This window comes from Plecotus auritus, assembly GCF_963455305.1.
Source record: "Plecotus auritus genome assembly, chromosome: 2".
In the NCBI taxonomy this organism is placed as follows: Eukaryota; Metazoa; Chordata; class Mammalia; order Chiroptera; family Vespertilionidae; genus Plecotus; species Plecotus auritus.
In genome coordinates this window covers 74,642,861-74,669,927 of record NC_137771.1, presented here as the reverse complement: position 1 = coordinate 74,669,927, position 27,067 = coordinate 74,642,861, and the positions used below count along the sequence as shown (strand labels likewise).

General features: G+C 45.9%; 1 protein-coding gene and 1 pseudogene across 2 annotated transcripts in view; both read left to right on the top strand.

Moving 5' to 3' along the window:
* The window catches only part of LOC308241109 (high mobility group protein B2-like), a 71,128-nt pseudogene that overhangs the window by 13,962 nt on the left and 30,099 nt on the right, over positions 1–27,067 (top strand). The window lies entirely within an intron of this gene.
* LOC308242807 (putative palmitoyltransferase ZDHHC11B) lies at positions 110–26,943 on the top strand. Its single transcript, XM_080657405.1, has 11 exons — positions 110–238; positions 13,280–13,498; positions 14,231–14,406; positions 14,925–15,026; positions 15,916–16,040; positions 16,690–16,845; positions 19,518–19,627; positions 20,966–21,000; positions 23,169–23,475; positions 24,824–24,900; positions 26,577–26,943. Exons 1-8 carry the CDS (start codon positions 233–235, stop codon positions 20,966–20,968), a joined length of 897 nt encoding a protein of 298 aa, XP_080513531.1. The 5' UTR covers positions 110–232; the 3' UTR covers positions 20,969–21,000; positions 23,169–23,475; positions 24,824–24,900; positions 26,577–26,943.

Below are 27,067 nucleotides of genomic sequence, written 5' to 3'. Positions count from 1 at the left end.
CCACCTGAAGATACTGGAGCAAATGGGGAAGCGCCGCAGGACTGTAGCCATGGAGACGCGTGGGCGGGGCCGCCCAGTAAAGTGTGAACTTCGACCTGCAATCTAGACCACATCACAGGCCTGTGCAATCGGAGGAGCTGAGGATGCTGTGGCCAAGCCCGGGGCCTGGGCCTCGCTGGGGTCCCCTGGGCTGCCTGGCTGCGCACAGCGTGGCCATGGTTGACCGGCAGCCATGGAGGTGAGGCTGCCACAGCCAGGGCTTTACACTGGGGTTGGGGCCACCAGCTCCCCACAGTCCTTCCCCTGGGGCTGGGCCCAGCACTCCCACCCCCACCTGCAGCCCAGCGCTGTCTGGTCTCCCACCTTTTCAGGATTTACAAATTTCTGTTCTGAGGAATGCTCATATCCTGCAGGTATTAATCATACTGTTAGCTAAAAGGGTCCCTTGTCAAATGCATCTGTGGAATGCTGAATTAGAGGGGCTGGTTTTCCCCTCCCTCCCTTCTTTCTCCCTTCCCCTCTCTGTCTCCCTTCCCCCTTTCCTTTTTTTCTCTCCTCCTCCTCACCCCATCTCTCTCTTTTTTGGATTCTTAAATTATAGGCCTTACTGTTGCCTTCAATAGCCATTAAAAAGGAGCTCTAAAGTAATTTCAAATAAAACAATACAGTTGATATTTTTGTATTAGAGAATTTTGAAAAGCTTATCAGTGAAGTAATAATGGGCAAAATTTGTTTTTATCCTCATACTTCCCCCCTTTATACAATTATTTCCATCATGTAAAATTCAGAAAATATCACAAAAATAACACTGCAAATAAACTGTAATCCTCCTATAGAGACATTTGCTGTTAATATCATGGTATATATCCTTTGCAAATAATACATATTGCTTTGTACATTTTTCTTATTTTCATTAATTAGTCTTTTACAGTATTATATTTAATAGCAATATAGCAGACCATAGAATATATGTACCCAAATTTATTGAATAGTCCTCTTATGTTACACATGTAGATTTTCCCCATTGTTTTTAACTTCATTTTCATTGTTGACACTATTACAGATCCCCATCCCCCCAACCCCTTTGCCCACCTCCCTCCACCCAATCCCCACCCCTCCCTCCCTCTGGCCATCACCACACCATTGTGTGTCTGTGCATAAATGTTCTTTGGCTCATCCCTTCACCTTCTTTCACCCAGTCCCTTCCTCCCCTCACCCCTCTGACAGCTGTCAGTCTGTTCCATGTATCTATGCCTTGGTTTATATTTTATTCATCAGCTCATTTTTTTCATTAGATTACATATATAAGTGAGATCATATATATTTGTTTTTCTCTGTGGCTTATTTCACTTGGTATAATAATCTCCAGGTCCATCCATGCTGTTGCGATGAAAGGTAAGATTTCCTTCTTTGTTACAGCTGCATAGTATTCTGTGGTGTAAATGTACCACAGCTTTTTTATCCACTCACCGGCTGAAGGGCACTTGGCTGTTCCAGATCTTGGCTATTATAAATAACACTGCAATGAACATAGGATGCATATAGTCTTTCTGATTCATGTCTGGAAATTCTTAGGATTTACTCCCAGACATGGGATCACTGGGTCAAAAGGCAGTTCCATTTTTAATTTCTTGAGGAAACTCCATACTGTTTTCCACAGTGGCTGCACCAGTCTGCATTCCCACCAGCAGTGCACAAGGGTTCCTATTTCTCCACATCCTCACCAGCACTTGTTGTTTGATGATTTATTGATGGCAACCCTTCTGGCTGCTGTGAGATGTTATCTATTCTGGTTTTAATTTGTATCTCTCTGATGATTAGTGACATTGAACATTTTTCATGTCCATTGGCCATCTGTATGTCCTCTTTGGAGAAGTTTCTATTCAGGTCGTTTGCCCTTTTTTTTATTGGATTGTTTGTCTTCCTGGTGTTAAGTTGTATAAGTTATTTATATGTTTTGGAAATTATCCTCTTATCAGATGTATCTCTGGCAAACGTGTTCTCCCATACAATGGATTCCCTTTTAATTTTGTTGATGGTTTCTTTTGCTGTGCAGAAGCCTTTTAATTTGATTTAGTCTCATTTGTTTATTTTTTCCCCAGTGTTTCCCTTGCCCCAGGAAATATATCAGCAAAATTATTGCTACATGAGATGCCTGAGATTTTACTGTACATGTTTTCTTCTAGGAAATTTATGGTTTTGTGACTTACATTTAAGTCCTTTATCCATTTTCAGTTTATTCTTATGTATGGTGTAAGTTGGTGATCTAGTTTCACTTTCTGCATGTACGAGTCCAACTTTCTCACCACCATTCATTGAAGAGACTATCTTTACTCCATTGTATGCTATTGCCTCCTTGGTCAAATATTAATCGACCATAAAGGCCTGAGTATATTTCTGGGCTCTCTATTCTATTCCATATACCCTGAGTGGCCAGATTATTATGATCTCTGAACGCATAATAATCTGGCCACTCAGTGTGTGTGTGTGTGTGTGTGTGTGTGTGTGTGTGTGTGTATTAGAGTCCCAGTGCATGAATTCGTGCATGGGTGGGGTCCACCAGCCTGGCCAGGGGGAGGGAACATGGGCAGTTGGCCGGCCTGCCTGCTGGTTGAACTCCTAGTCGAGGGGACAATTTGCATATTAGCCTTTTATTATATAGGATATACACTGAGTGGCCAGATTATTATGCATTCAGAGATCATAATAATCTGGCCACTCAGTGTATATGTCTATTCTTATTCCAGTGCCAGGCTGTTTTGATTACAATGGCCTTTAGTATAGTTTGATATCCGGTATTGTGATACTTCCAAGTTTGTTCTTCTTTATCAAGATTGCTGAGGCTATTCAGTGGGTGTTTTTTGATCTATATAAATTTTTGGAATATTTGTTCTAGATCTATGAAATATGTCATTGGTATTTTAATAGGAATTTCTAATGTTTGCTTTGGTTAATATGGACATTTTAATGATGTTAATTATTCCAATCCTTGAACTCAGTATGTGCTTTCACTTATTGGTATCTTCCTCAATTTCCTATAGTTTTTCAAGTGCAGGACTTTTACCTCCTTGGTTAAATATATTGCTAGGTACTACCTTATTTTTTTGTTGCAATAGTGTATGGGATTGTTTTCTTAGTTTCTCTTTCTGATAGTTCATTATTGGTATATTAAAAATGCCACTGATTTTTTAATATTAATTTTGTATCCTGCTGCTTTGCTGAATTCCTTTATTATATCTAGCAATTTTTTGGTGGCATCTTTAGGGTTTTCTATATATAATATCATCTGGGAATAATGACAGTTTTACTTCCTTCTTTCCAATTTAGATGCCTTTTATTTCTTCTTCTTTTCTGATCACTATAGCTAAAACTTCCAGTAGTATGTTGAGTAAGAGTGGTGAAAGCCTACATCCTTGTCTCGTTCCTGATCTTACAGGAAACACTTTTAATTTTTGCCTATTGAGTATGATATTGGCTGTAGGTTTGTCATATGTGGCCTTTATTATGTTGAGGTATGATCCCTGTATTCCCACTTCTGTGAAAGTTTTTATCATAAATGGGTGCTGGAGCCCTAGACTGAAGGGTCTCAGATTGGATTATGATCAAGGGCCCATGCCTGGGTTGTGGGCTCGATCCCCAGAGAAGGCAGGCAAGGAGGCCTTCTCTGTCATCATTGATGTTTCTATCTCCCTTCCTCTCTGGAATCACTAAAAATATATTTAATAATAATAATAATAAATAGGTGCTGGATTTTATTGAATGCTTTTTCTGTATCTATTGATATGATCATGTGATTTTTATATTTTATTTTCATTATCTGTCACAATTTTTGATTTGCTAACCTTGTACCAACTTTGTACCAACCTTGCATCACCAAAATAAATCACACTTGCTCATGGTGTATGATATTCTTAATGTATTGCTAGACCCGGTTTGCTAATATTTTGTTGATTTTAGCATCTATGTTCATCAGAGACATTGGCCTATAATTACTTTCTTTGTAGTGTCTTTATCTGATTTTGGTATTGAATAATGCTGGCCTGGTAAAAAGAGAATGGAAGTTTTCCCTCCTCTTGAATTTTTTGAAATAGTTTCAGAAGGCTAGGTTTTAGTTCTTCTCTGAATGTTTGGTAAAATTCACCTGTGAAACCATTTGGTCCAGGACTTTTGTGTAATGGGAGTTTTTTTTATTACTGCTTCAATTTTGTTAGTTATAATTGGTCTATTCGGGTTTTCTGGTTCAGTTTTGAAAGATTGTCTATTTCTAAAAATTTATTCATTTAACCCCAGTTGTCCAATTTGTTGGCATATAATTGTCCATAATATTTCCTTACAGTCCTTGGTATTTCTGTGATGTCAGTTGTTACTTCACCTCTTTAATTTCTGATTTTATTTATCTGGGTCCTCTCTTTATTTCTTGTTGAGGGTAGTTGAAAGTTCGTTAATCTTGTTTATCTTTTCAAAGAACAAGCTCTTGGTTTCATTGCTTATTTGTATTGGTGTTATTTTAGTCTCTATGTCATTTATTTCTGCTCTGATCTTTATTATTTCCTCCCTTCTACTTACTATAGGCTTTGTTTGTTACTCTTTTTCTAGTTCTTTTAGGCATAGGGTTTGATAGTTTATCTGAGATTGTTCTTGCTTCTTGAGGTAGACCAGTAATGCTATGAGTCTCCCCTCCCAGGACTGCTTTTACTCTGTCCCATAGATTTCAAGTTGTTGTGTATTTATTTTCATTGTTTCAGGTAATATTTGTTTCTTCCTTGATCTCATTGTTAACCTATTCATGGTTTAATGTCATGTTATTTAGCCTCCATGTGTTTGAATGTTTTGAGTTTTTTTATTGTAGTTGATTTCTAGTGTCGTGCCATTGTGATCCAAGAAGATCCTTCATATGATTTCAATCATCTTGAATTTGTTAAGACTTATTTTGCATCCTAACATGTGAACATCTTTGAGAATGTTCCATGTGCACTTCAGAAGAATGTATATTCTGCTGTTTGGGGATAAAATGTTCTGTAAATATCAATTAAATCCATACAATCTAGTGTGGACCTCATTCTGGGGACAGGATCTGTCCTCCCAACTCATATGCCAAATATACCTGTGTTTGCACTTTTTGTGATTGCTGGTTCATTGATAAACATATATTTCCATTTAGGAAAAACTGTCAATCTTTGTTCCAATGTGGAGTAATTTATATTTTCACTAAGATATGTGAAACTTCCAATTATTCCACATTTTAAACACTTGGTGTTGGTCATTGTTTTGGTAGTAGCTCTTCCACTGGACATGCACTGGTAAACTGCTGCAGTTTCAATTTGTATTTACCTAATGTCCAATGATCTGAGCATATCTTTATGTGCTATTTTTGGTGAACAGTTTGTTCAAATCTTTCCCTATTTCAACAATTAGGTTGTTTTTCCTTATTAATGAATCTTGGAAGTTCTATAAACATTCTGCATACAAAAATATTTCTTGCTAATATGTTAATCCAGTCTGTGACTTATGTTTTTGTTTTTGTAATGGTGACTTTTGAAGAGCAAATTATTTTAATTTTTAAGAAGTACAGTTTTCCATTTTTTTCTTTGCCTAACTCAACATCACAAAGATTATTCTATTGTTTTTCATCTGAAGTGTTATAGTTTAGATTTGAAATTTAGGTCTGTGACCAATTTTGGGTTATTTTTTATGTAGGTTGTGAAGTTGGGCAGAAAGTTAATTCTTTGGGTGAGGGCTCCTATGATTAAGTAATATTCTAGCACCATTTACTAAAGCACTCTCATTTCTCCCCTTTGGGTTACCCTAGCACCTTTATTTAAAATCCATTGACCAGAAACATAAAAGTTTCTTTTTTGGAGTTTTTATTCTATTCCATTGATCTCTATGTCTGTCTTTACTCCAGTTCCACAGTCTTATTACTCTAGCTTTTTAGAGAAACTTGAAGTCAAGTACTCTAAGTCAACCAATTTGGTTCTTATTTTCTAAATTATGTTGGCCACTCTAAGTCCTCTAAATTTTCATAAACACCTTAGGATAAGCTTGTTATTTCTTAAAAAATTAAAAACTTGGTGGGGATTCAGTAGAGATCATGGCACATCTATAGATCAATTTGGGGCAAATTTTCTATCAAGACAATACTGAGTGTTCCAATCCATAAATATTGTAAACTTTTCCATTTATTTGGACTGTGTTTCATTTCTCTCAGCAATAGTTTGCAGCTTTAAGTAGATAGACTGTGCACTTGTTTTATCATTTTATTACTTGATGCTATTGTGAATAGTATAGATTTCTTAGTACTGTTTTGACGTTCTTCATTACTAGTATATAAAAACATAATTGATTTTTTTATATTCGTTTTATCTTACCACCTTGCTAAGCTATCTTATTATTTCTATTAGCTTTATTGCAGATTTGATAGGATCATGTTTCCTGCAAATTAATAGTTTTACTTTCAAATTCATATGCCTTTAATTTCTATTTCTTGCTTTATTGCACTGGCTGTAAATTTAGTAACATGTGAAATGCACATTTGAGGTGGACATTTTGCCTTGGCCCCAGTCTTAAGGGGAAAGCATTTGGTATGGATTAGTTCTAAGGTTCATCAGTGCTCTCTATCAGCTTGAGGGTTGTTGTTTTTTTCTAGGTTGTGAAATTTTTTATCATCAACAGATGTGTTATTATGTCAAGAGCTTTTCACGTATGGTGCACTCATATGTTTAATGTACTTTAATTCATTAATATTCTTATATTAATTTATTTGCAGATGTTAAAACAGTCTTGTATTCTTGAAATAACCCTCAGTTAGTCACGGTGCATAATCCTCTGTGTGTGTGTGTGTGTGTGTGTGTGTGTGTGTGTGAATTTCTTTGCTAATCTTTTGTTCATGATATTTGCCTCCACATTCATGAGTGATATTAGCTTATGATATTCTTTTGTGTTGACATTCATTGTCTGGCTTTGGTATCATATATTGGCCTCATGGAATTAATTGGGAAGTATTACTTCCTTCTCTGTTTTCTGAAAGAGTTTGTGTATGGTTAGTATTATTTTTTCTAAAAACATTAGGTAGAGCCCTACTGGTTTGGATCAGTGGATAGAGCATCGGCCCATGCATTAAAGGGTCTTGGATTCGATTCCAGTCAAAGACACATACCTTGGTTGCAGGATCAATACCTGGCCCTGGTCAGGGCTCATACAGGAAGCAACTAATCCATGTGTTTCTCTCACACAGATGTTTTTCTCTCTGTGTGTCTCTCCTTCTCCCTTCCACTCTAAAATATCAGTGGAAAAATATCCTCAGGAGAGGATTTACAGAAAACAAACAAACAAAAACATTAGGTAGAATTCACCAATAAAGCCCTCAGAGCCTGATATTTTCTAAATGGGGAATTTTAAATTTGGAATTCAATGACTTTCCTTGTTTTATGTGTATTTGAATTTTCTATTTCTACTTCAAACAATTTTGGTTCTTCTAAGAAAAACAGTTTCTTCTTCATAGACTCCCAGCAGAGTTCACACATCCTGGCTGCTTTGAAAAGGACTCAGGATATGGGCCAGATCAACTGGAACCAGTCAGGTTGATAGGGGAGGGGCACGTAATAGAAATAGAATCACAGTTGTTCAATAGCTACTCCCTCTAAAGAAGAAATATTCTTACAGACCCTGGGGGACTGGAGGATGTGTTGCAGGGAAGAACAGGCCCTGGAGAGGAGACAGCTGGAGTTCAGATCAAGGACAGGACCTCTCTGAAGGAAGACAGCCATCCCGGCTAATCTTTTCTGAGGCTAATCTCTGCAAGGACAGTGAAGAAAGGCAGACCCTGGAAACTCACCGATTTTAGCTTTTTCCCCATTCACTATCCCTATATAAAAGCTGGTTTGAAATGAAATGTCAGAGCAGGCTTTTCAGGGTGTTACAACTGCTGCCCAGATGCCGGCTATCTGATTAATAAAACGCACCATAAAGATTCAACCTTGTCTCTACTTATTTGACTCTGGTAGCAGTGGGCAGCCAGACCCTTTCATGTCTGGTATCAAGGTGGCAACCTGGGCCTGCAGGGGAATATGGGGAACCAGGAGAAAAGGGAAAAACAGGAGGCACTCAGCAATGTTTGTGGTCCCATCGCTGGGATCTTGCCATTCATGTAGAGGCAATGAAGCTAGCCAAAGGAAGATATGGTCCGTGGGTGAGCTGGTTCCCAGTGACCGATTGGTTTCCATTAAAAGCCCTCTCTGGCACATGACTCCCCACTCGGCACACGGTGTTCACATGTCCCTCATTTCCTGACTCTTCTCTTCTGCTGTGGCACTTTTGTGGCCACTAAGAGGGCATCCGGCAGGGCCATCAGGCTCAGGCAGCTGTGTTGGTGCCACGGTCCCCAGATCTGACCCAGAGGCACCAACACCCTGGACAGAGTATGTGAGTCTCAGCTCCTGGAGCAAAACAGCTGACTTGTCAAGTGTGATGAGGAAAGTGGGGATTGACTCCTGGGCCACAGTGAGCAGGAGGTCAGGGAGGGCCATGAGCTGGCCACTTTGCCACTGAGGGGCTGTGACAGGAAGCATTCTAGGTAGAACTGAGGACCATGTAAAATGGACTCAAGTTCTGGTGATGAATGGATGGTGCTGCCCACCAGCCCAGCCTGTGTGAGGCCCCCTGTGCCTTATCCTCGGGGTCTCCACAGGATCTGCTCCAGTTCCCCTTCCACCCCCCCCCTCCCACAACTGGCATTGGGCATGTTCAGAGGCTGTCCCCACCCTCCCTGCACTCTCCCACAACTGGCAATGGGCATGGTCAGGGGTTGGGCTTTATGAGGTCCCTTGGTCTATGTTGTTGCCATGTCAACCAGGGAGGTCCTGGGGACTGGTTGCATGTCCTCATTTTGGCCTGGCCTGAGCAAGAGTGTGCACACTGTTTTGTTCAGTCAGGACGTCTTTGAGAATTGAGAAAGGAAAGTGTGTGTGGCTGCAAGGGAGGTGCGTGTTTCACTTCTTCCTCTGTTCTCTCCAGGGGACTAGCAGGTTTGGCCACTGGAGGTTCAGAAAGATAGTCCCGACCCAGCAGGACAAAGCAAACTAACGATTCATAAATATTGGGGCCTGTGTCCAGTGACGGGGTTTAGACATGTCTACATAGAGGTCATAGTGTCATAAGGAGGCCATTGAGTGGTGTATGTGGAGTGTATGTGTGTGTGTAGTGTGTGTGCATGTGTATTTATGTATGTGTGTTATATTTTGTGTGGTGTGTGTGGGCTGGGGTGGTGTGTGTGATACATGTTACACGGTGGTAGTAGTGGTGGTGGTGGTGATGTGTGTGTGTGTGTGTGTGTGTGTGTGTGTGTGTGTGTGAGATATTGTGTGTGTGGTGGAGTGTGTGTGTTCATATCCAGCAGCAATATCAAAGCTGTGTGTTAGGCGGGACAGGGAGGAAGAGCGTTTCCCTGGCTCTCAGCACTATTGCCTGACCAGTTTGGCTGCATGGCGGTGGTGGGAAGTGTGCTTCATGAGAGAGAATGAGCCTGCTCTGGCCATTGTCTTCTTTGTTGCTCTCCCAGTCCTGGGGTCCTCACCAGCACACCTACCCTTAAGAAGTATAGAGAAATGGGTCTGGCCATTGGCAGATGGAACAGCACTCTTGTTTCATTTCTCTGCATGTGGAGCAGGTGGGGTAGAGCTGAATCTAAAGTAGGAAGTGGTATTTCCCACAAGGTTTGGCCCCAAGCAGATGGACATCAGAAGTTGGATGGATGGGTGGTTGGGTGGATGGGAGGCTGATTACCCGTGGAGTTACTCCCTCGGGTGGGGCGAGGGGCTATTCCAAGACTTGGCACTTTGTCCACACGGGGCAGCTGTGGGAGCACTTAACAAGAGCCCACTTTAATTGTACCCATTTATATCCATAAAAAAATAACACAGGAAGTCAGGTATTTGGTCCCAGTTTTTTTGAACTTCCAAGAGATAAGAATTTAAACTACATACACATTTTCCCTTTTGCACATATTTCAAACTGGGTTAAAATTATACTTGGATTTGATTAATGGTGATGAGAGCAGGCCCTGCTGAGAGAGAATCAGTGATATGAGGGTGTGCAGCACCATAGGTGGGGAATGGCAATCCATACCCTTTATACCTACAGAATCCATTTACATCCCATAGAGCTGTGCAGAGCTGTGGAAGCCCAGCGAAGCACCTGGGAGAGCTCCATGCAGCCTGTGAGTGAACCACATAGTGCCCAGGAGAGCCCAACCCAACAGGCTGGGAAGCCAGGCACGGCACCTGGAAGAGTCCTACAGAGCACCTGTGAGAACACCCAGCTGTGCCTGCAGAAGCCCCAGACAGTACCCTCAGGAGCTCAGAGCAGCACCTGCCAGAGCCTCACCCAACACCATGGGGAGTCTGGTGGCGCACTTGAGACAGCCCCAAGCATTGCCTGGAAGACCCCCAAGCAGAGCCTGCAGGGGTCCCACACCACATTGTGGGAAGCCACCATCAGTGCCAGCCAGAGCTCCACCCAACACCTTGGGGAGCCTGGTGGAGCTCCTGAGGGAGCCCCAAGCAACACCTGGGAGCGCTCTGGGCTTCAGTCACTGCTTAAATTTATGTGTCCTAAGAAGCTGGGGGTAAGTGTTTGCCTGGCGCGCAGTTTTGGTAGATGCCATCTTGCTCTCGTCTGCCTTCTGACCAAGGGTGCCTGTGACAGTTGCAAAGACTGATAGCTCTGCCATCAGGCTTTGTTCTAACTTGATGTCCTTGTAGATTTGATGCAGACATAATTGCAGATTCATTTGCTCACCACTGTGGGTAATTTTCCGATTTCATGGTGAGAACCTTTTCCGTGTACTTTCACTCTCACACATTTTAGGAGCTTACAGTTTGCTCTCACACTTTTGTGATACTTTGACTGAATATATTTTAAGTTCCAGAGATTCTCAGAACTTGTAGACTTGCTCTGTATTAAATTGTACAAAATCTGCATCCAGTTACAACTTAGAGGTATCCATCTATTGTAGGTAATCTTATTTCTTTTATTTTTTCATATTCCTCTATGGACTTTCATTTTTTTCTTTGTTGGTTTCTGTGGGGCTTTTTTCAGTTAGTTGGTTCTTATATCAGCACTAGAGGCCCGATGCACGAAGATTCATTCAAAAATGGGCTTTCCTTACCCTGGCTGCTGGCACCGCCTTCGCTTCGCTCCTGCCCGGAGCTGCCTTTCCACCTTTCCATGCTGCCCAGAGGCCTGGAGTGGCTGGGGTGGTTTGAAACACTTGCATATGCAAATTAACTTTCCATCTTTGTTGGGTTAATTTGCATACTCACTCCTGATTGGCTGGTGGGTGTCGCGAAGGTACGATCAATTAGCATGTTACTCTTTTATTAGGTAGATGAAGTTTTTATTTTTTTTAATTTTTTTATTTTTTTTAAAATATATTTTATTGATTTTTTCAGAGAGGAAGGGAGAGGGATAGAGAGCCAGAAACATCGATGAGAGAGAAACATAGATCAGCTGCCTCCTACACACCCCCTACTGGGAATGTGCCCGCAACCAAAGTACATGCCCTTGACCGGAATCGAACCTGGGACCCTTCAGTCCGCAGGCCAACGCTTTATCCACTGAGCCAAACCAGTTAGGGCAGCCTTGGGCAACGGCCCGCAGGCCGGATCCGGCTGTTCTATCCGGTTCTCTTGCTCTCCCCTCCGCTCCTTTACTTTGAATTTATATTAGTTCACACAAACACTCCATCCATGCTTTCGTTCCGGCCATCCGGTCCAGTTTAAGAACCCATTGTGGCCCTCGAGTCAAAAAGTTTGCCCACCCCTGGGTTAGGGCGAAGTTTTAATTTGGGAATCATGTTTTTATACTAATTTTACCTTCTGTGTTCTCCTCAACCCACTCCCGCATAGGTACCTTGCTCTGGTTTTGTAAGTGATTTCCTCTCAGTCACCCTGAGATTATCATGAAACCCAAGTAAGCTTGCGGCCACTTTGGCCCCATGTCCACCTGCTGTTACACTCAGAGAATCACAGTGGATGACCAAAAGCAGTGGACAGCAGCCAAAATGTGTTCTGGGGAAAATTCCCAAGGGAATTCACAAGTAATAAGAAAAACGCTGAGAATATTTCTTAATATCAACTATATATTCTGTAGGTATTATTCAGAACAGACAATGAAATTCTCTACACAGGGCATAGTGTGGCAAAGTTTTGTAAAACTCCACTTGTAGCAGCTGTGAAATGTAACTCACCCCCTCCCCACATCTCAAATGCTCCACAGCCTTTCTGACTCACAGTCCTTTCAATACCCAGGGCTCCTGCCCACCTGACTGGGCACAAGGGGCCCCAGTTCCCTCCCACCCTCTCTACCTGGGCGATACTGGATGCCCAGAGGTCACAGGCCTTCCCTGTCCCTGCACAAGAAATAACACAGAACTCTCTGCAAAACTGGTATCTGGTTCTGTTTTAGAGGGGAACTTGCAGGAAGAATTCTGAGGGAGGATTTCAATACACTAAAGCAGTGGTCAGCAAACTGCGGCTCGCAAGCCACATGCGGCTCTTTGGCCCCTTGAGTGTGAATCTTCCACAAAATACCACATGCGGGCGCGCATGTACAGTGCAATTGAAACTTCGTGGCCCATGCGCAGAAGTCAGTTTTCGGCTCTCAAAAGAAATTTCAATGGTTGTACTGTTGATATTTGGCTCTGTTAACTAGTGAGTCTGCCGACCACTGGACTAAAGGATCACCTCATCACACCAGCAGTTATCTATTCCTGCATTACCTCATTGCCCCCGGGGAGAAGGGCCTGGTGTTGACCCCGATTTTCATCTCACACTGATGGGTCCATGCACGTTTATGAACAAGACCCGGACTTGTTTATAAAGCCACTCCTATATGATGGCCTGGGCCATGCTCCTGACCCTGACCTAAGCTATCTGCATCAATGTAGGCTGTTCCCTGGCCACGAGGGCCTGGCAGGGCCCACACCTGGCTGCTGGTGGTTGGGTGCCCCTTCGTTTCCTGAGCCCTGTGGGCCACATTTCCTCTAAGAGCTGTTTGCCACAGCTGTGTCGTGGCTGCCTGGATGGCTCCGAAGGAGTGCCTTGGATTCCCCTGTCCAGGGTCCTCTGCCTGCTCCAGCCCAGCCCCAACCCTGCCACCTCTGCTACCACCAGTGGTCCCAGGAGAGGCAGGATGGGGGTTTCCACCCCTCGGGTGGCCCTGGCCATGCCTGACTGTGGGAAGGAGGCCCATGGCCTGCCAGGCTCCCCTTTTCCTCTTGCAGATGGACCGCTGTAGCAGGAGCCAGAGAAGGGTCCTCCCAGAACCCGCAAGCAGGGCACAGCAGACATTGCCGCCTCGCCTGTCCAGAGTGAACGGCTGGTCGAAGCCCCTCCACCGATACCAGGCAGTATCCTGGGCCATGTTTGTGACCTTGGCCTTAGCCACGTTTGGCATTTTTATTCCCATGCTGCCTGGCATGTGGAAGTACATTGTGTACGGAGTATCCTTTTACTGGCATCACCTGCCTGTTGTCTAGAGTGGGGAGGGGTTACAAATCAAAGTCCCTTTCCCCTGGAGGACTCACCTCTTTGTTCCCAAGGGACAGGTTCCGGGAAGCTGCCTGTCCATAGCAGTTTGAGAAAGGCTTGGGAAGTTGGCCACTGGCAGCTCTGCAGAGCTGACTGGGCTGGCCCAGTACCGGTGTCCTCGGCACCTCCACTTTCAGGCTGAGGATCCGAGTGGGGGGAATGCTGCCCTCACACGCCCTAGCAGTGGTCTGGTGTGTGAGCAGAACATAGTCATAGGAGCAAAGGCCTTGGGCCACCAGCTCAGTCCCAGCCTCTTCTGCTCCCGGCGATGATGCCACACAGCCACCTGGTCAACCTCCTGTCCATTCCCCAATAAGGCTGGCTGCCCCTTCCCCCACGGCCTTCAGATTGCAGCTTGGTGCCCACCTGGGCACACAGGCCTTTCCCTTGGTGAAGCTCGTGGGACCCACACCCTTAGAAATGCAACTGTTAGCCCCTTGTGGGACCGTGGCCCAATCTGAAAGCCTCCTTCCAGCAGGTCTGCTTTGTCCTTCCTGGAGGGAGAAATGAGGGGCAAGACAGGCTGTCCTTGGTCCCTGCCACTAGCTGTGCCCACAGCTCCTGGTCAGGTGCCAGGGCCTGAACATCTTGTGCTGTGCTGTGCAGGGCCAGGGCTGAGTTATTCCTTGACACACTTCCCACAGGTGAGCGGCGGACTATTATTGTTCCATGTTATAGTGTACCTAGTGTGTGTCTCCATCGACCCGGGAGAGGATAATGTGAGAAGGAAGATTTACGGTGAACCACTGCCCACGTTCGACAGATCCAAACAACACCATGTTATAGAAGACCTGTATTGCTGCCTATGTGGGGTCACCGTGTGAGTGCTAGGGCACAATGCCAGGCGGCACCATGGCCCTGCACCCACTGGGTGGACTGCCAAGTTTAACGCTATAGCCCCTCATAGAAGCAGGGGCTGTTTACATGCAGCAGCTGGTGCTGTGACCTCAGACACACACCTCCTCCCTGGCCCCTTGCTGATCTAGGAGCCAGAGAGCACTGTCTTTATTGGGGTTTCTCAGATGAGCCCACCCCCCCTGCCCAGTGGTTCACAGGGCTGGTCAGGTACCTAGGTCTCCCGTGACCCTGAGATCTTAAGTGGCCAGCCTGGTAGTGGGGCCCAGGGCACAGGGCAGATCCTAGCCCAGGCCCCAGGCCTCAAACCCTGGCACCATGTGGCAGGCATGGCTGAGGGGAGCCGCCCCACCACTTGGACACAGTTGGCTCTGACTGGGGCTGCTCTGCCTGTTTCCCCCCTGTTGGCTGAGGGGCCTCTGACCCCTTTCTTCACCTGCACAGGGTGCTGACAAGCTGCTTCTCCCAAACGTTTCCTTTCAGGAGCGAGAAAGCCAAACATTGCCGGGCCTGCAACAAATGCATCGCTGGCTTTGACCATCACTGCAAATGGCTCAACAACTGTATTGGGTGCAGGAATTACTGGTGAGGGAGCTGAGAGGTAGGGGAGGGTAAAGGAGGCCCTGAAGTAGGGTTTGCGGGCTGGGGGCCTGGTGGTTAGAGTGGGGGGTCATGGGCAGAGGGGGCTGTGTGCCATTATTCAGTACAATGGAACTCAGGGTCCCTCCTGTCTCCCTGTCTGGTTCTGAAACGTGTTTGCATGGAGCCAACCCTGGACATGCCATGTGAAGTCTGTCCTCACAACGTATATTGCTGGAGACCCTTATAGGGTTGGAGAGGAGCAGCCCCTTCCTCAGGACTCGGACTAGGCTGGAGAGTTTTTGACCTGCTGATCTGGGTCTCTTTGCTTATTGTCCATTGAGCTGTCAGGCCCCAAGCACAGAGGATGTATGCAAGGGGTCCTGGCTGGGAGGGAGCCCTGGCCTGAATAAGGGGGAGCAGGGAAAAGCTGGCTGGCCCATGGCTGGAGGATGGGAACACCATGGAAACTTGCACCGAAGTTCTAGGTGGGCCAGGCAGCTGGGCAGGTAGCACCCCATCTCTGTAAGTCAGTTTACCTTTGTAAGCTGACTGTGGTCCCCTTTTTGCAACCTCTGGTGGAGATTAAATGAGATCACCATCTGTATGTTGTGAGGCAACATAAAACTGTAGGTGTGGTCAGTGGTAGTGAATCAGTGATATCACCGAGAGCGCTGGAGAAATGCTCAAAGGACAAAGAGCTGGAGAAAAAAGGGCTGAGCTCTACCAGGCAATCAGAGCAGCATTCAAGGTCAGGGTTGCTCGTGCCAAGGTCAGGCATGTGTCCTATGCTGCCTGGGCACCTGAGCCCCCCATATGTGGGGATGGGCTGGTGCTGGTCACTGGGATTCAGGGCAGCTGACCCAGCTCTGAGCCATGTCTGCTTTTCCCACAGGTGGTTCTTCAGCTCCTTAGCATCCGCATCGGCCTGGCTGCTGTGTGTTGTTTCCGTCTTGTTATATATTGTTATCCAGCATCAGGTCGACCCACTTGTGCTCCGCACGGATCCCCAGTACAAAAGTGCGTGCTGCTGCTTTCTGGTAGCTTCCCCTCAGGTTTCTCCTCTGTCTTAGCCCACCCTCCAGTCTGGAATGAGTCCCATCTTCGCTACTCCGCCCACACTAGCCTTCAAGACTTTTCTCGCACTTCATGTTTGGAAGCAGTGTGGCTGTGAGAATCGCTGGGGACTATGCCATTGAAATGCCCCACCTCATGGTGGCTGCAGCCTTCCAGGGCTGTGTGAGAATGGCTGGTGCAGAATGGCCAGGGACTAGCCAGGCTGTAGGCCTGCAGGACAGGGCGGGTGTGGGGGTCAGGCAAGGGGTTACACTCTGTGACCTAGACATAGTTACCCTCCCTCAGCCTCACCTTCTAGATCCATAAGGAGGAATCATAACAGCCACTGCAGACAGCGGGGGCTACAAGGGCACTTAGGTAAAGGCAGGACATACACCTGAGTAAGGAGCAAGGGCTCACCTGGGTAGGCAGGTGCTCACTTGGTTGAGGAGAAGAGTTCTCCTGGGCTGGGAGATACTCACCTGGACAGGAAGGTGGTCACCTGCTTTAGGCTGGTATTCCCTCCCCCTGCCAAGCTCTGTCCATGGTGCTCACCTGAGGAGAGGTGCTGCCATGTCAGTGGACGCTGAATGCCTGTGTCTTCTCTCCACAGACATCAACAGTCAGAACACATGGCTTCTGTTCCTGCCATATTTCCACCTAAAGGCAAAAACCCCAGTGTTTGTGATAATAGCGGTGTTGGTGCTGGTGTTGGACCTCATCAGCCTCCTGATGATTGGGCAACTGTTCATCTTCCATCTTTACCTAAGTACGTGCCCCCCGAGCCCCGGTCCAGGTTGGCCAGTCTTTTCTCCTCATGTTCACATGTGACCTGGATAGAAACAAGCTCCGTGCCCAAAGGGCAAACCTTCACTCTGAGAGACAGTAGGGCAATCCTGTTCCAAGAACTGCAGAAAACACGAAAGATTAAAAAGTAGTAGATTAACATGTTCAGAGAGATACATAGGGTCTAAGTCAGGACCAGGACTTAGAACCATGGAAATAGAACAGGGGGACTGAGAAAAGCTCTCATCAAAATCCTAACAAGGAAAACATTCCACTCAGTTGACAGAGTGTCCACTAGCCAGACAAGCTGCAGGACTGGTGGTTTCCTCCTGTCCACAAGGTGGCAGCACAGGGCACCTGGCAGCTGCATCAATGTCCTTGAATAGGGGAGGGCGGGGCTTCCCCTGCCCTGTGAAGCCTTTCTTGGGAAGTCAGGATGGTTCCTCCCTGTAACCTCTGAGAGAAGCTGGCCTAGTGCGGGGATAGGCCCAGCTGAGCCACGGAAGTGCATAGGATCTGTGCCCAAAGCCCTGGCCTGCCCAGGCTGTTCCCAAAGCTTCTGGTGGGGGGCGATGGAGCAGTGGGTGATGGGGTCAGGGACACATTGGGGAAAGAGCACCTCTCCAGCAGGGTGCACAGTAGCATGGAGGCTGCCAGCTGGACAGGCAAGCCAGGCTGGGAGCCAGGAAGACATTCAGGACATGCATGATGCGTTTACAGGCACAAGATGGGAGGACTAGAGAACTCCAAATCCACAGGGCATAATGACTAAGTGGAGATTTGAGGACTGGGACCTACAGGTTTCTAACTCAGGCAACTGGGGAGAGGCGGGGAAGACAGACAGGAAGAAACCCCTGAGAGGGGAGAAGCATAGTGAGTTCAGGATTGAATGTCTACTTTGGGGCATTTGGACACCAAAGAGTAAATTTCCAGGTAAAGTTGGGATATTCCTTATAGGAAAATTAGCCTAAAATGCAGCACTTAAAAGCACATGTGAAGTACCTCACAGCGCGTGTGGGTCAGGAGTCTAGCACAGCTCAGCTGGTCCTCTGGCCCGGGGTCTTTCGTGAGGCTTCAGTCAAGGTCCTGGCTGGGCCTGTGGTCTCATCTCACCAGGGAGGCCCACTCCCGGCTCATCACCAGGCTGTTGGAGGGTCAGTCCTCAGGAGTCTTGGGCAGGTGGCCCCTTCACTTCTTTGTCACATGCATCTTCCAACATTACACAGCAAATCATAACTCGGCTGCTGAGCAAATGAGAGGACGAGAGGGGGCAGCAAGGCAGAAGCCAGCCTCTCTAACCCAGGCGTGGAGGTGGTCCCATAGCCTTTTCTGCAAGTCACTAGAGGCACTCCGCACTCAGAGGGTGGAGTCCACAAGGCACCAACACTCTGCAGGGGGCACTGCAGGGGGCCACATGGGAAGCCGCTCACAGCTGGACGCTGCCATTTGAAGCTTGGGACGGGGCATCCTGATGAGTCCTCAGAACGTGAGTGGGAGAGACTCTGTGAGGGTGAGATCTGCTGGGAAGACGCAGGACGTGGAGAATGCCCACTGCAGACAAAGAAGAAAACCCACAGTCATGGGACAGGGAACAGAGAGCAACCTGGGTGAAATTAAGGAGGAGCAGGATTCTAGAAATTGCCCCGAGCTGATGTTGGAGGGAAAACTGGTGGACGTCCTTTTAAAGCATGTACTTTGCACTCAGGCCTCAAAGTTCCTCGCCTTGAGGTTTAAAGGTCTGTGCTGTGCCTCCCCTACTTTATCTTTATGTCAGAGTTCAATGTGTTAAGTAAAATGTACTCAGAATAAGTGTGAGCTCTGGGAGACACAGAGGACATGCGCACAAGCTGATTTTGATGGTATTTGTGCAAACCCACTAGATTAGAATATACCCAAGTGCAAGTTTATATCCTCCAGCTGTTTCCCAGGTTGGGCGGGAAGGTGGAAGAATGCAGGAGGATCCAGGTGGAGTGAATCAGGACAGATAAGTCAGGTCCCTACACAACAAGAGCAACAGCACTTGTTGAGACTGCTCAGGACAGGGCTGTGGTCGGCAAACTGCGTCTCGCAAGCCACATGCGGCTCTTTGGGCCCTTGAGTGTGGCTCTTCCACAAAATACCACAGCCTGGGCGAGTCTATTTTGAAGAAGTGGTGTTAGAAGAAGTTTAAGTTTTAAAAATTTGGCTCTCAAAAGAAATTTCAATCATTGTACTGTTGATATTTGGCTCTGTTGACTAATGAGTTTGCTGACCACTGGCCAGGGCATGAGGCTCTGCTCCATGGAGCTCCCCGCACCTGGGCGAGCAACCCAAGGGGGGCCTGCTCCTGTCACATGCTGGAGCCAGTGTCTCGGCTTAATTACTAGTGCACTGGGCAGGCACTACTCATAGGTCCATATTTACGCTATGGGCTGTGAGGCAGGCAGGGCAGCCCCTCCAGGGACCAGGGGTGGGGGACAGAGGCTCAGGAGAGTGTGAGGACCTGCTGGCTGCTGCCCCAAGGCCAGGTGGTCTGTGCAGTAGCCGTCTGTCCAGCAGCTCCCCAGCAAACTGGATGAGGACCTGACGCCCCAGGGTGCAGCTCAGGGGAGCTGGGTAGGTGCCTACAGTGGTTGATGGTTCCTAACTGACCTTTTCCTCTTTTCTCCTTTTTAGTGTCAAAGGGGATGAGCACTTACAATTATTTGAATCGAAGCCACAGACATAGCTCTGGTGCCTCATCAAGAAACAAAATTCCGTCTTTTCGTGTACAAATATCGCCAGAGGTATGGATGTGCCCTTGTTTCATCATTCCTGTTTATTCAGGGCTGGGATGAGGCCCCAGGTCACCTTGTGGCTAGCACCACTTAGTCACAGTTCTTTGCTTCTGTGTGGGCATGGTCCTATGTGTGTGTAAGTGTGTGTGATATATGTGTGATGTGGTACATGTGAGTGTGAGTGTGTGGTATGTGTGTGCTGAGGTGCATGTGAGTGTGAGTGTGTGTGGTCTGTGTGTGCTGAGGTGCGTGTGAGTGTGAGTGTGTGGTATGTGTGTGCTGAGGTGCATGTGAGTGTAAGTGTGTGGTCTGTGTGTGCTTAGGTGCATGTGAGTGTTAGTGTGTGTGGTCTGTGTGTGCTGAGGTGCATGTGAGTGTGAGTGTGTGTGGTGTGCATGTTTGTGTTACATCATTTCTATACTCACTCTGCTTGGGCTTGTGCCAGCAGGGCTGACTCTGGTAGGTCCATGTCTTGAGCTGCTGCTCATCGTGCACTAAAACACTTTATCTCAAAAGTCACCATTTTGAAAATGACAATAGCAGCAACAGGTACAAATAAAATACTTACAAATCATATACTTGTATCCAGAATACATAAGAAACTTTCAAAACTCAATGATGAGAATAATGACCAAGTTTTTAAATGGGCAAAACAACTGTTTACCAAGGTGGACACGTATGAAGTTGCCCGACCTTGCCCTGCCGGTTGGTTGGAGCATCAGCCCCATGCATGAAAAGGTTGTGGGTTTCATCTCCAGTTGGGCATGTAAGGGAGGTAACGGATCAATTTTTCTCACATTGCTTTCTCTCTCTCTCTCTCCCCCTCCCTCTCTCTCCCTTCCTCTCTCAAAAATCAATAAGAATGTATCCTTATGTGAGGATAAAAAAAAGATGGTTGGCCTCATTTGGAACTAGGGGTACAGATGAATAAATAGCAGGAGGTACCACTACAGACTCTGAGGCTAAAATCAAAAGGCCAGCAGTACCAAGTATTGGTGATGCTGAAGGGAAATTGGAGGTCTCCCCATTGCTAGTGGGAAAGGACAGTTACACCACTTTGGAAAGCAGTTTGCCATCCTCTTAAGAACTGAAATAAGTATTTATCACATGAAGCAGCTATCCCATTCCCGGTTTTTTACAAAATAAAAGTGAAAAAACACAGGTACTCAGGTCACCAGAGTTGGGAGGGCGTGTGCTGTCCCCACAGTGGGGTCCTTTCCTTGGATTTAGGAGTCTCTGAGGTGCCAGTACTCAAAATCGACTAAAAATTGACTTGAATTTAGTGTAAGATAAGCTCAGTGTCAGCAACATTTTTTTTATTTTATGTATTTTCATTTATCTCCACAGTAAATAGATCACAACCCAGGTTCATCTGCACGGAGGTAAGTTGTAATCTTACTATAGAGTGATTTTTCCTGAAAATTAGTTGTATTCTCTTTTTATACTGTCTTGCTTAAAAGAGTCTTCCTTACTGTAAGGTTAAACAAACATCCTCCATATTCTTGGCTAATTTTATAATTTTCATTTGCTTTCTTTATATTTTGTTTTCCAAGCCATCTTTTTATTTAAATATATGTTTATTGATTTCAGAGAGGAAGAGAGAGGGAAAAGGAGATAGAAACATCAATGATGAGAGAGAATCATTGATGGGCTGCCTCCTGCACACCCTTACTGGGGATAAAGCCCGCAATCTGAACTTGTGCCTTGTAGGTCAACACTTAACCACTGGGCCATGCTGGCCAGGCTCCAAGTGGTTTTCAGATTATGGTTCATTCACTGATATAGGAGCTAAGGTTACTTTGTCTCAACATAACTCTGGGTCACCTTGTGGCCTTTCCTTGTCATAGTGAATGGCCCCTTTCCTGACCCCCCACTTCCTGGGGACACCAGGCTCAGATCTGCCTCCAGACACTGTGTCTGGCTCATGGCTCCCTGTCCCACAGCTGTTTCCATGGCAGCGTTTATTCAGCTACCTTGTAATATCTGGTAGATGAATCCCCTCTTGAGATTTTTTATTTTTTATTACTTTGAAAATTCCTTCACATATTTATTTTCCACATCAACTTTAAAATCATTTTGTGCAGTTTCCAAAAACCTAGAATTTTAACTGGACTGACATTAAATACAGGCACACCTCATTTTATTATACTTCACCTTATTGTGCTTCACAGATAATGCACTGAAAAAAAATTTTAAACTTGCATCCCACAAGTCTATCAGCAACTGATTTTCCAATAGGGTTTGCTTGCTTTTTGTCTCTGTGTCACATTTTCGTAATTCATATAATATTTCAAATGTGTTCATGATTATTATACTGTTTTATTTTTATCTGTGATCAGTGACCTTTGATGTTACTATCATAACTGGTTCAGGGCACCACTGGTATAAGATAACACAATCAATAAGTGTTATGTGTTCTTACTGTTCCACCAACTGTCCATTCCCTGTCTTTCTCCCTCTCCTCAAGCCTCCCTATTCCCCAAGACACAACAATGTTGAAAGTAGGCCTATTGACGATCTGACAATGGCTTCTAAGTGTTGAAGTGAAGGAGTCACAGCCCTCTCACATAAATACAAAGCTAGAAACGATTAAGCTGAGCGAAGAAGCTAAGATAGCCTGAAAGCTAGGCCTCTTGCACCACACAGGTAGCCAAGTTGTGAGTGCAAAGGAAAAGTTCTTGAGGGAAATCAAAAGTGCTCCCCCAGGGAACACACAAATGATAAGAAAACAAAACAGCCTTATTGCTGATACAGAGAACGCTTTAGTGGACTGGATACAGCATCAAAGCAGCCACAGCATTCTCTTAAGCCAAAGCTGAATCCAGAGCAAAGCCCTAACTTCAGTTCTGTGAAGGCTGAAAGAGGTGAGGAAGCTTCAGAAGAAAAGCAGAAGACATCAGAGGCTGGTTCATGAGGTTTAAGAACAGAAGCCATCTCCATAACAGGGCAAGGGGAAGCAGCAAGAGCTGAGCCTGAAGCTGTAGTAAGTTATCCAGAAGATCTAGCTATGATAATGAATGAAGGTGACTACACTAAACAGCAGATTTTCAATGCAGGCAAAAGGGGCTCTCTATTGGAAGAAAATGCAACATAACTGGAGAGGAGTAGTCAATGCCTGGCTTCAAAGCATCGAAGGACAGGCTGACTCTTGTTAGGGGCTAATGCAGCCAGTGACTTTAAGTTGAAGCCATTGCTCATTTACTATTCTGAAAATCCTAGGGACTTAAGAATATGCTAAATCGAGGAGGGGGAAGATGATGGATGAATAGGCAGCCAGTCGTGTACCTCATGCAAGGGCCAGACTGGAAATAACACTAAATTGGAGAATATTCATCTGGGCAGGTCTCTGATCTCTGTAGGGGGCTAAAACACCTTTGACTTCAGCAAGTATGTGAGAGGAAAAGGAACAGGGAACATTCATGCCTCCAGGAGTGGGACACAGGAAGCTTGACATAGATGTGGTGACCTCCTAGTTTTAAACATGCACAAATGGCTTATAGGGTGGCCTTTAATCTCCAATACTTTTGATGAGTCTATTCCTGATTTTGAGACTGCCTTAGGCCCAACTACCAACAGGCCTGTACCACGCTGTGGTGGGCGTCCATAGGTTCGGAGATGGCTACATCGTCACAATGAAGATCAAATCTCCAAAGGACGACTTGCTTCCCGACCTGAACCCCGTGGAGCAGTTCTTCCAGGGGAACTTCCCGGGCAGCGTGCAGAGGGAGAGGCACCACAACATGCTCCAGTTCCAGGTCCCCTCCTCCTCCCTGGCCAGGATCTTCCGGCTGCTCATCTCCCACAAGGACAGCCTGCTCATTGAGGAGTACTCGGTCACACAGACCACGCTGGACCAGGCAAGTCCCCGAAGGGAGCTGGGTGCAGAGCAGGGCTATGCAAGTCCTGACCGGACAGCCCAACCAGGGAGAATCCCCACCACAGGGAGGCAGGACATGCCTGAGGTTCAACCTCTGAGCGTCTGCCCATTAGGGTAGAACTCAGTCTGTCAGAAATTGTTGTCTAACGCTATTTTAGTCATCGCAAATTTCAATGAGTGTGCTTCATCCTTCCCTCCTACACTATGACTTTATTTCAACCTTCCTGGTTTGTGATGGTGGCTTTTTATTTTTTTTAAATCAACTTTATTGTGGCTTAACTTGCGTACAAAAAAAATGCACCTATTTAAGCTGTACAGTTTGGTGAGTTTTGATACATATTTATGCCATGTGTCAGGGTTTCTAAATGTGATCACTTTTACTGTGGTAAAATATGTATAACGTAATCACCTGTCTTAAATGTACAATTCAGTGGCATTAAGTACATTCACATTGTTGTGTAATCATCACTACCATCTTTCTGCAGAAATTGTTCACCTTCCCAAATTAAAACTCTTACACATTAGACAATAGCCTCCAAACCCCAGCCACCAGTAACCACTGTTCTATTTAATGCAGACTGCACCACGTACCGCATATAAGTGGAATTATGCAGTATTCTGTTGCTTTTGTTTAGCTTATTTCATTTGAGATAATGTCCTCAAAGGTCATCCATGATGTAGCATGTGTCAGAATATCCCTCTATTAAAGGCTGAGTAATATTCCATTGTATGTCTATATCATGTTTTATCCATTTGGACATTTGATTTTTTTCTGGGGTATTTTGTTGTCGCTGTGTGTTTATTTTAAGTAGACATCCTTAGAGACTGTGCAATAAAGCTGTGTCATTGGCAAGTCTCCAATAGCCTTTGAGGAGCTGACTCAACAGTGCCTTCTCAGCCATAAGCAGAGGAAGGCATGAGCAGGAGTCATGGCCACGCTGTGCATTGAATAAAGGACAGAGGAGAGATGAGATCAGATCCTGTTTTATTTCTTGCTTTTAGTTTATTCTTTAGAGGCTTAGAAGGATGCTGCTACTTGGGATCTGCCTTGCCTTGTATACCCCACATCCTTTGAGTCCTCCCAGAGGCACTCCTATGGCTCAGCTTGGAATTCTAAGAAACAAGCCCTGTGCAGGGCCCTGGTGGCCGGGCCCCTCAGGTGGGCCAGCCTCCCCTCCTGCAGCACACAAGCTGCTCCAGCAGGGCTGGATATGAGCTGTGGAAAAGAGAAAGCCCAGTGGGGGGTGGGGAGGTGGGTGGTGAGTGGAGGGTACCATTCTTCTCTTTTCTTGTTCATATACTTATTCTTGCTCTTTCCTTGCCTTCAGGTATTTGTGAACTTTGCTAAGCAGCACACTGAAACTCACGACCTCCCTGAGCTGCTGGAGCCAGCGGACAAGCCAAGGTACCTGCCACTCTTTCCCAGCCCACTGCTGGTCCACTGGGCCTGAGGGCCTCCAAGGCTCAGATATGCCTCCTGCAGAGAGCCCCGCCCAACCACACACACTGCGTGTCCCCACCTACCTCTCTCCCCCAGTTCTGTGCTAAAGCACTTTTCAATTGATAGTGGTGTGGGTTCCTTTTATAGTCAGGAAAGACTTTGGGTGGGGTGGGAGAGCATTTATTAAAAGAATTTTCCCACATGTGTTCTCTTACAGTAAAAAGAATTTAGGTTTTTGGAAATTAGAAGCAGGGAAAATAGGAGTATAATAAATTGTCTTAATTGTTGGGATATTTGACATCTATGTCTGGTCATGTGTTTGAATTTCAAAGGAAAAGAAAGAATTAAGTGTCACTTGATTTCAATGGTAAACACATTTGGTTAAAGCAAGTATGGTCTGTTTTAGGAAGAGGGCTCTTTGTTCTTTATAAAATTATTTAAGAAAAGACAAAAGAGGAAGAAGCAATAGAAGGTATGTACTCTGGCCAGTGATAACTCATGGGATAGGTGTGTCCAGGTTCCTGCCCTGGCATCACATCCCCAGGCCCATGTAAGGAGCACTCCCACCTCATTCCAGTGAGAGAGAGAGAGAGAGAGAGAGAGAGAGAGAGAAGGCACCCAGACCCAGGTGGCTTGATTTAAGCCTGGGATGATAAGGGGACAAATTATTTCAGTCATTCTCTCTAGACTTACCTGGAGAGTAAATCAAATAAAATCAAAGCGCTTTTCCAACCAGCAAAGATGTGCAAAACCTTATTTCCCATAAAATTCTCATTCCTCCCACCAGTTCTAGTTGTATGGAAAACCAAATACTGCTAATATTGGACATACTCCCTTCCAAGGCCATGCTTGGGATGAATTTTCCCCTTCCTTTGCCTAGTAGAGACCTAATGGCTACTTGGCAAGTTTGACTTTGCCCCTGTCTCCCCAGAGGGCCCAGGAATGTCTAAGCAAAGGTACCTACCTGTCCAGGGAAAGTTAGTTTGGGCTAAGATTTTCCAGCCACTCTTTCTCATAGAACAGTCTTTAACCTGCTTGTTTACACTGTAGAAGATTATTCTTTGAAAGCCATTTGCAGTATGAATCCATTTTATGGCTTAGAATATATTATTGGTTAGCAAAAGTGTTGCCTACAACTATCAATGTCTTCCAAACCCCGACCAGGCATATTCTCTCTTAAAGGGCTACTACCAAGCCATTTCTGGGCCAGGTGAGGGGAGCTGAGGGTCTATGACTATAGCAATTCGTGTCCAATCTGCCTTCTTGGCTTTTAAGACAGGAAGAGCCTGGTAACTTTCTTGGACTAAAAAGCAAACCTAAGACACCATGGCAGCCTTTGGAAATCACCCAGAGGTGGAATGTCCCCTGAGATGTGAGCATGTACCACCCAGAGGGTGTGAGCCTCATGACGTCTGCACCTTAGAGCCAGACAGACCTGAGGGGTCACCTGGCCCACACTGTTCACAGTCACGGAAACAGCATAGCCCATAACCTTGAGCATCGGACAGAATGACAGTGCCCGTGGCTGAGCTTCCTCCAACGATTAATTGATGGCTAGGTAACTTTTAAAATCTAAACGCTGTTGTACCATCTCTTCAGAAAAGCAAGATGACAAAAGTCTATCTGGTCTCTGTCCGCAGGTCTGACCTCCTCCCACACTGCCGTTCTCTGCAGCAGGAAAGCAGCTCTGGGCAGCGGGAAGTGCAGGAGCCTCTGCCACGTGGCCGCCCCAGCCGACCAGTCAGCATCAGTAAGGCCTCGGCAGCAGAAACGAACACGTGGGCATACACAGATCCCCAACGGGGCTTTCTCAGAAGGAAGCTGAACTGGGACACCTGATGGTGAAAGTGACCCTCCTCATCCACACCACAGGGTAGAAGCCCACTGCATCCTACTGGTAGCTTTGATCTGGGCATCACTCTCACGTCAAGTGGATCTGCTTTTCTGTATGTGTATGTGCGTCTGTTCTATTTTTAAGGCGAAAATAAACGCAAACGTATTTATCACACACTCTCTACGTTCACTGACCCCTGGTGTGCACCATCTGGTGTGCACCATTAGGCATAATTTGGGGCCAAGCAGCTTCTTGTCTTTGCGTGAGCTTCTGTGAGGGTAATTGCCGCAGGAGTGC

Bases quoted from the DNA above. Each gene is read 5' to 3' on its own strand.
- LOC308242807 (XM_080657405.1), top strand. The intron at 15,027-15,915 runs GTGAGGGAGCTG...CTTTTCCCACAG, and splicing joins ATTGGGTGCAGGAATTACTG to GTGGTTCTTCAGCTCCTTAG. The intron at 16,846-19,517 runs GTACGTGCCCCC...TCTCCTTTTTAG, and splicing joins CATCTTCCATCTTTACCTAA to TGTCAAAGGGGATGAGCACT.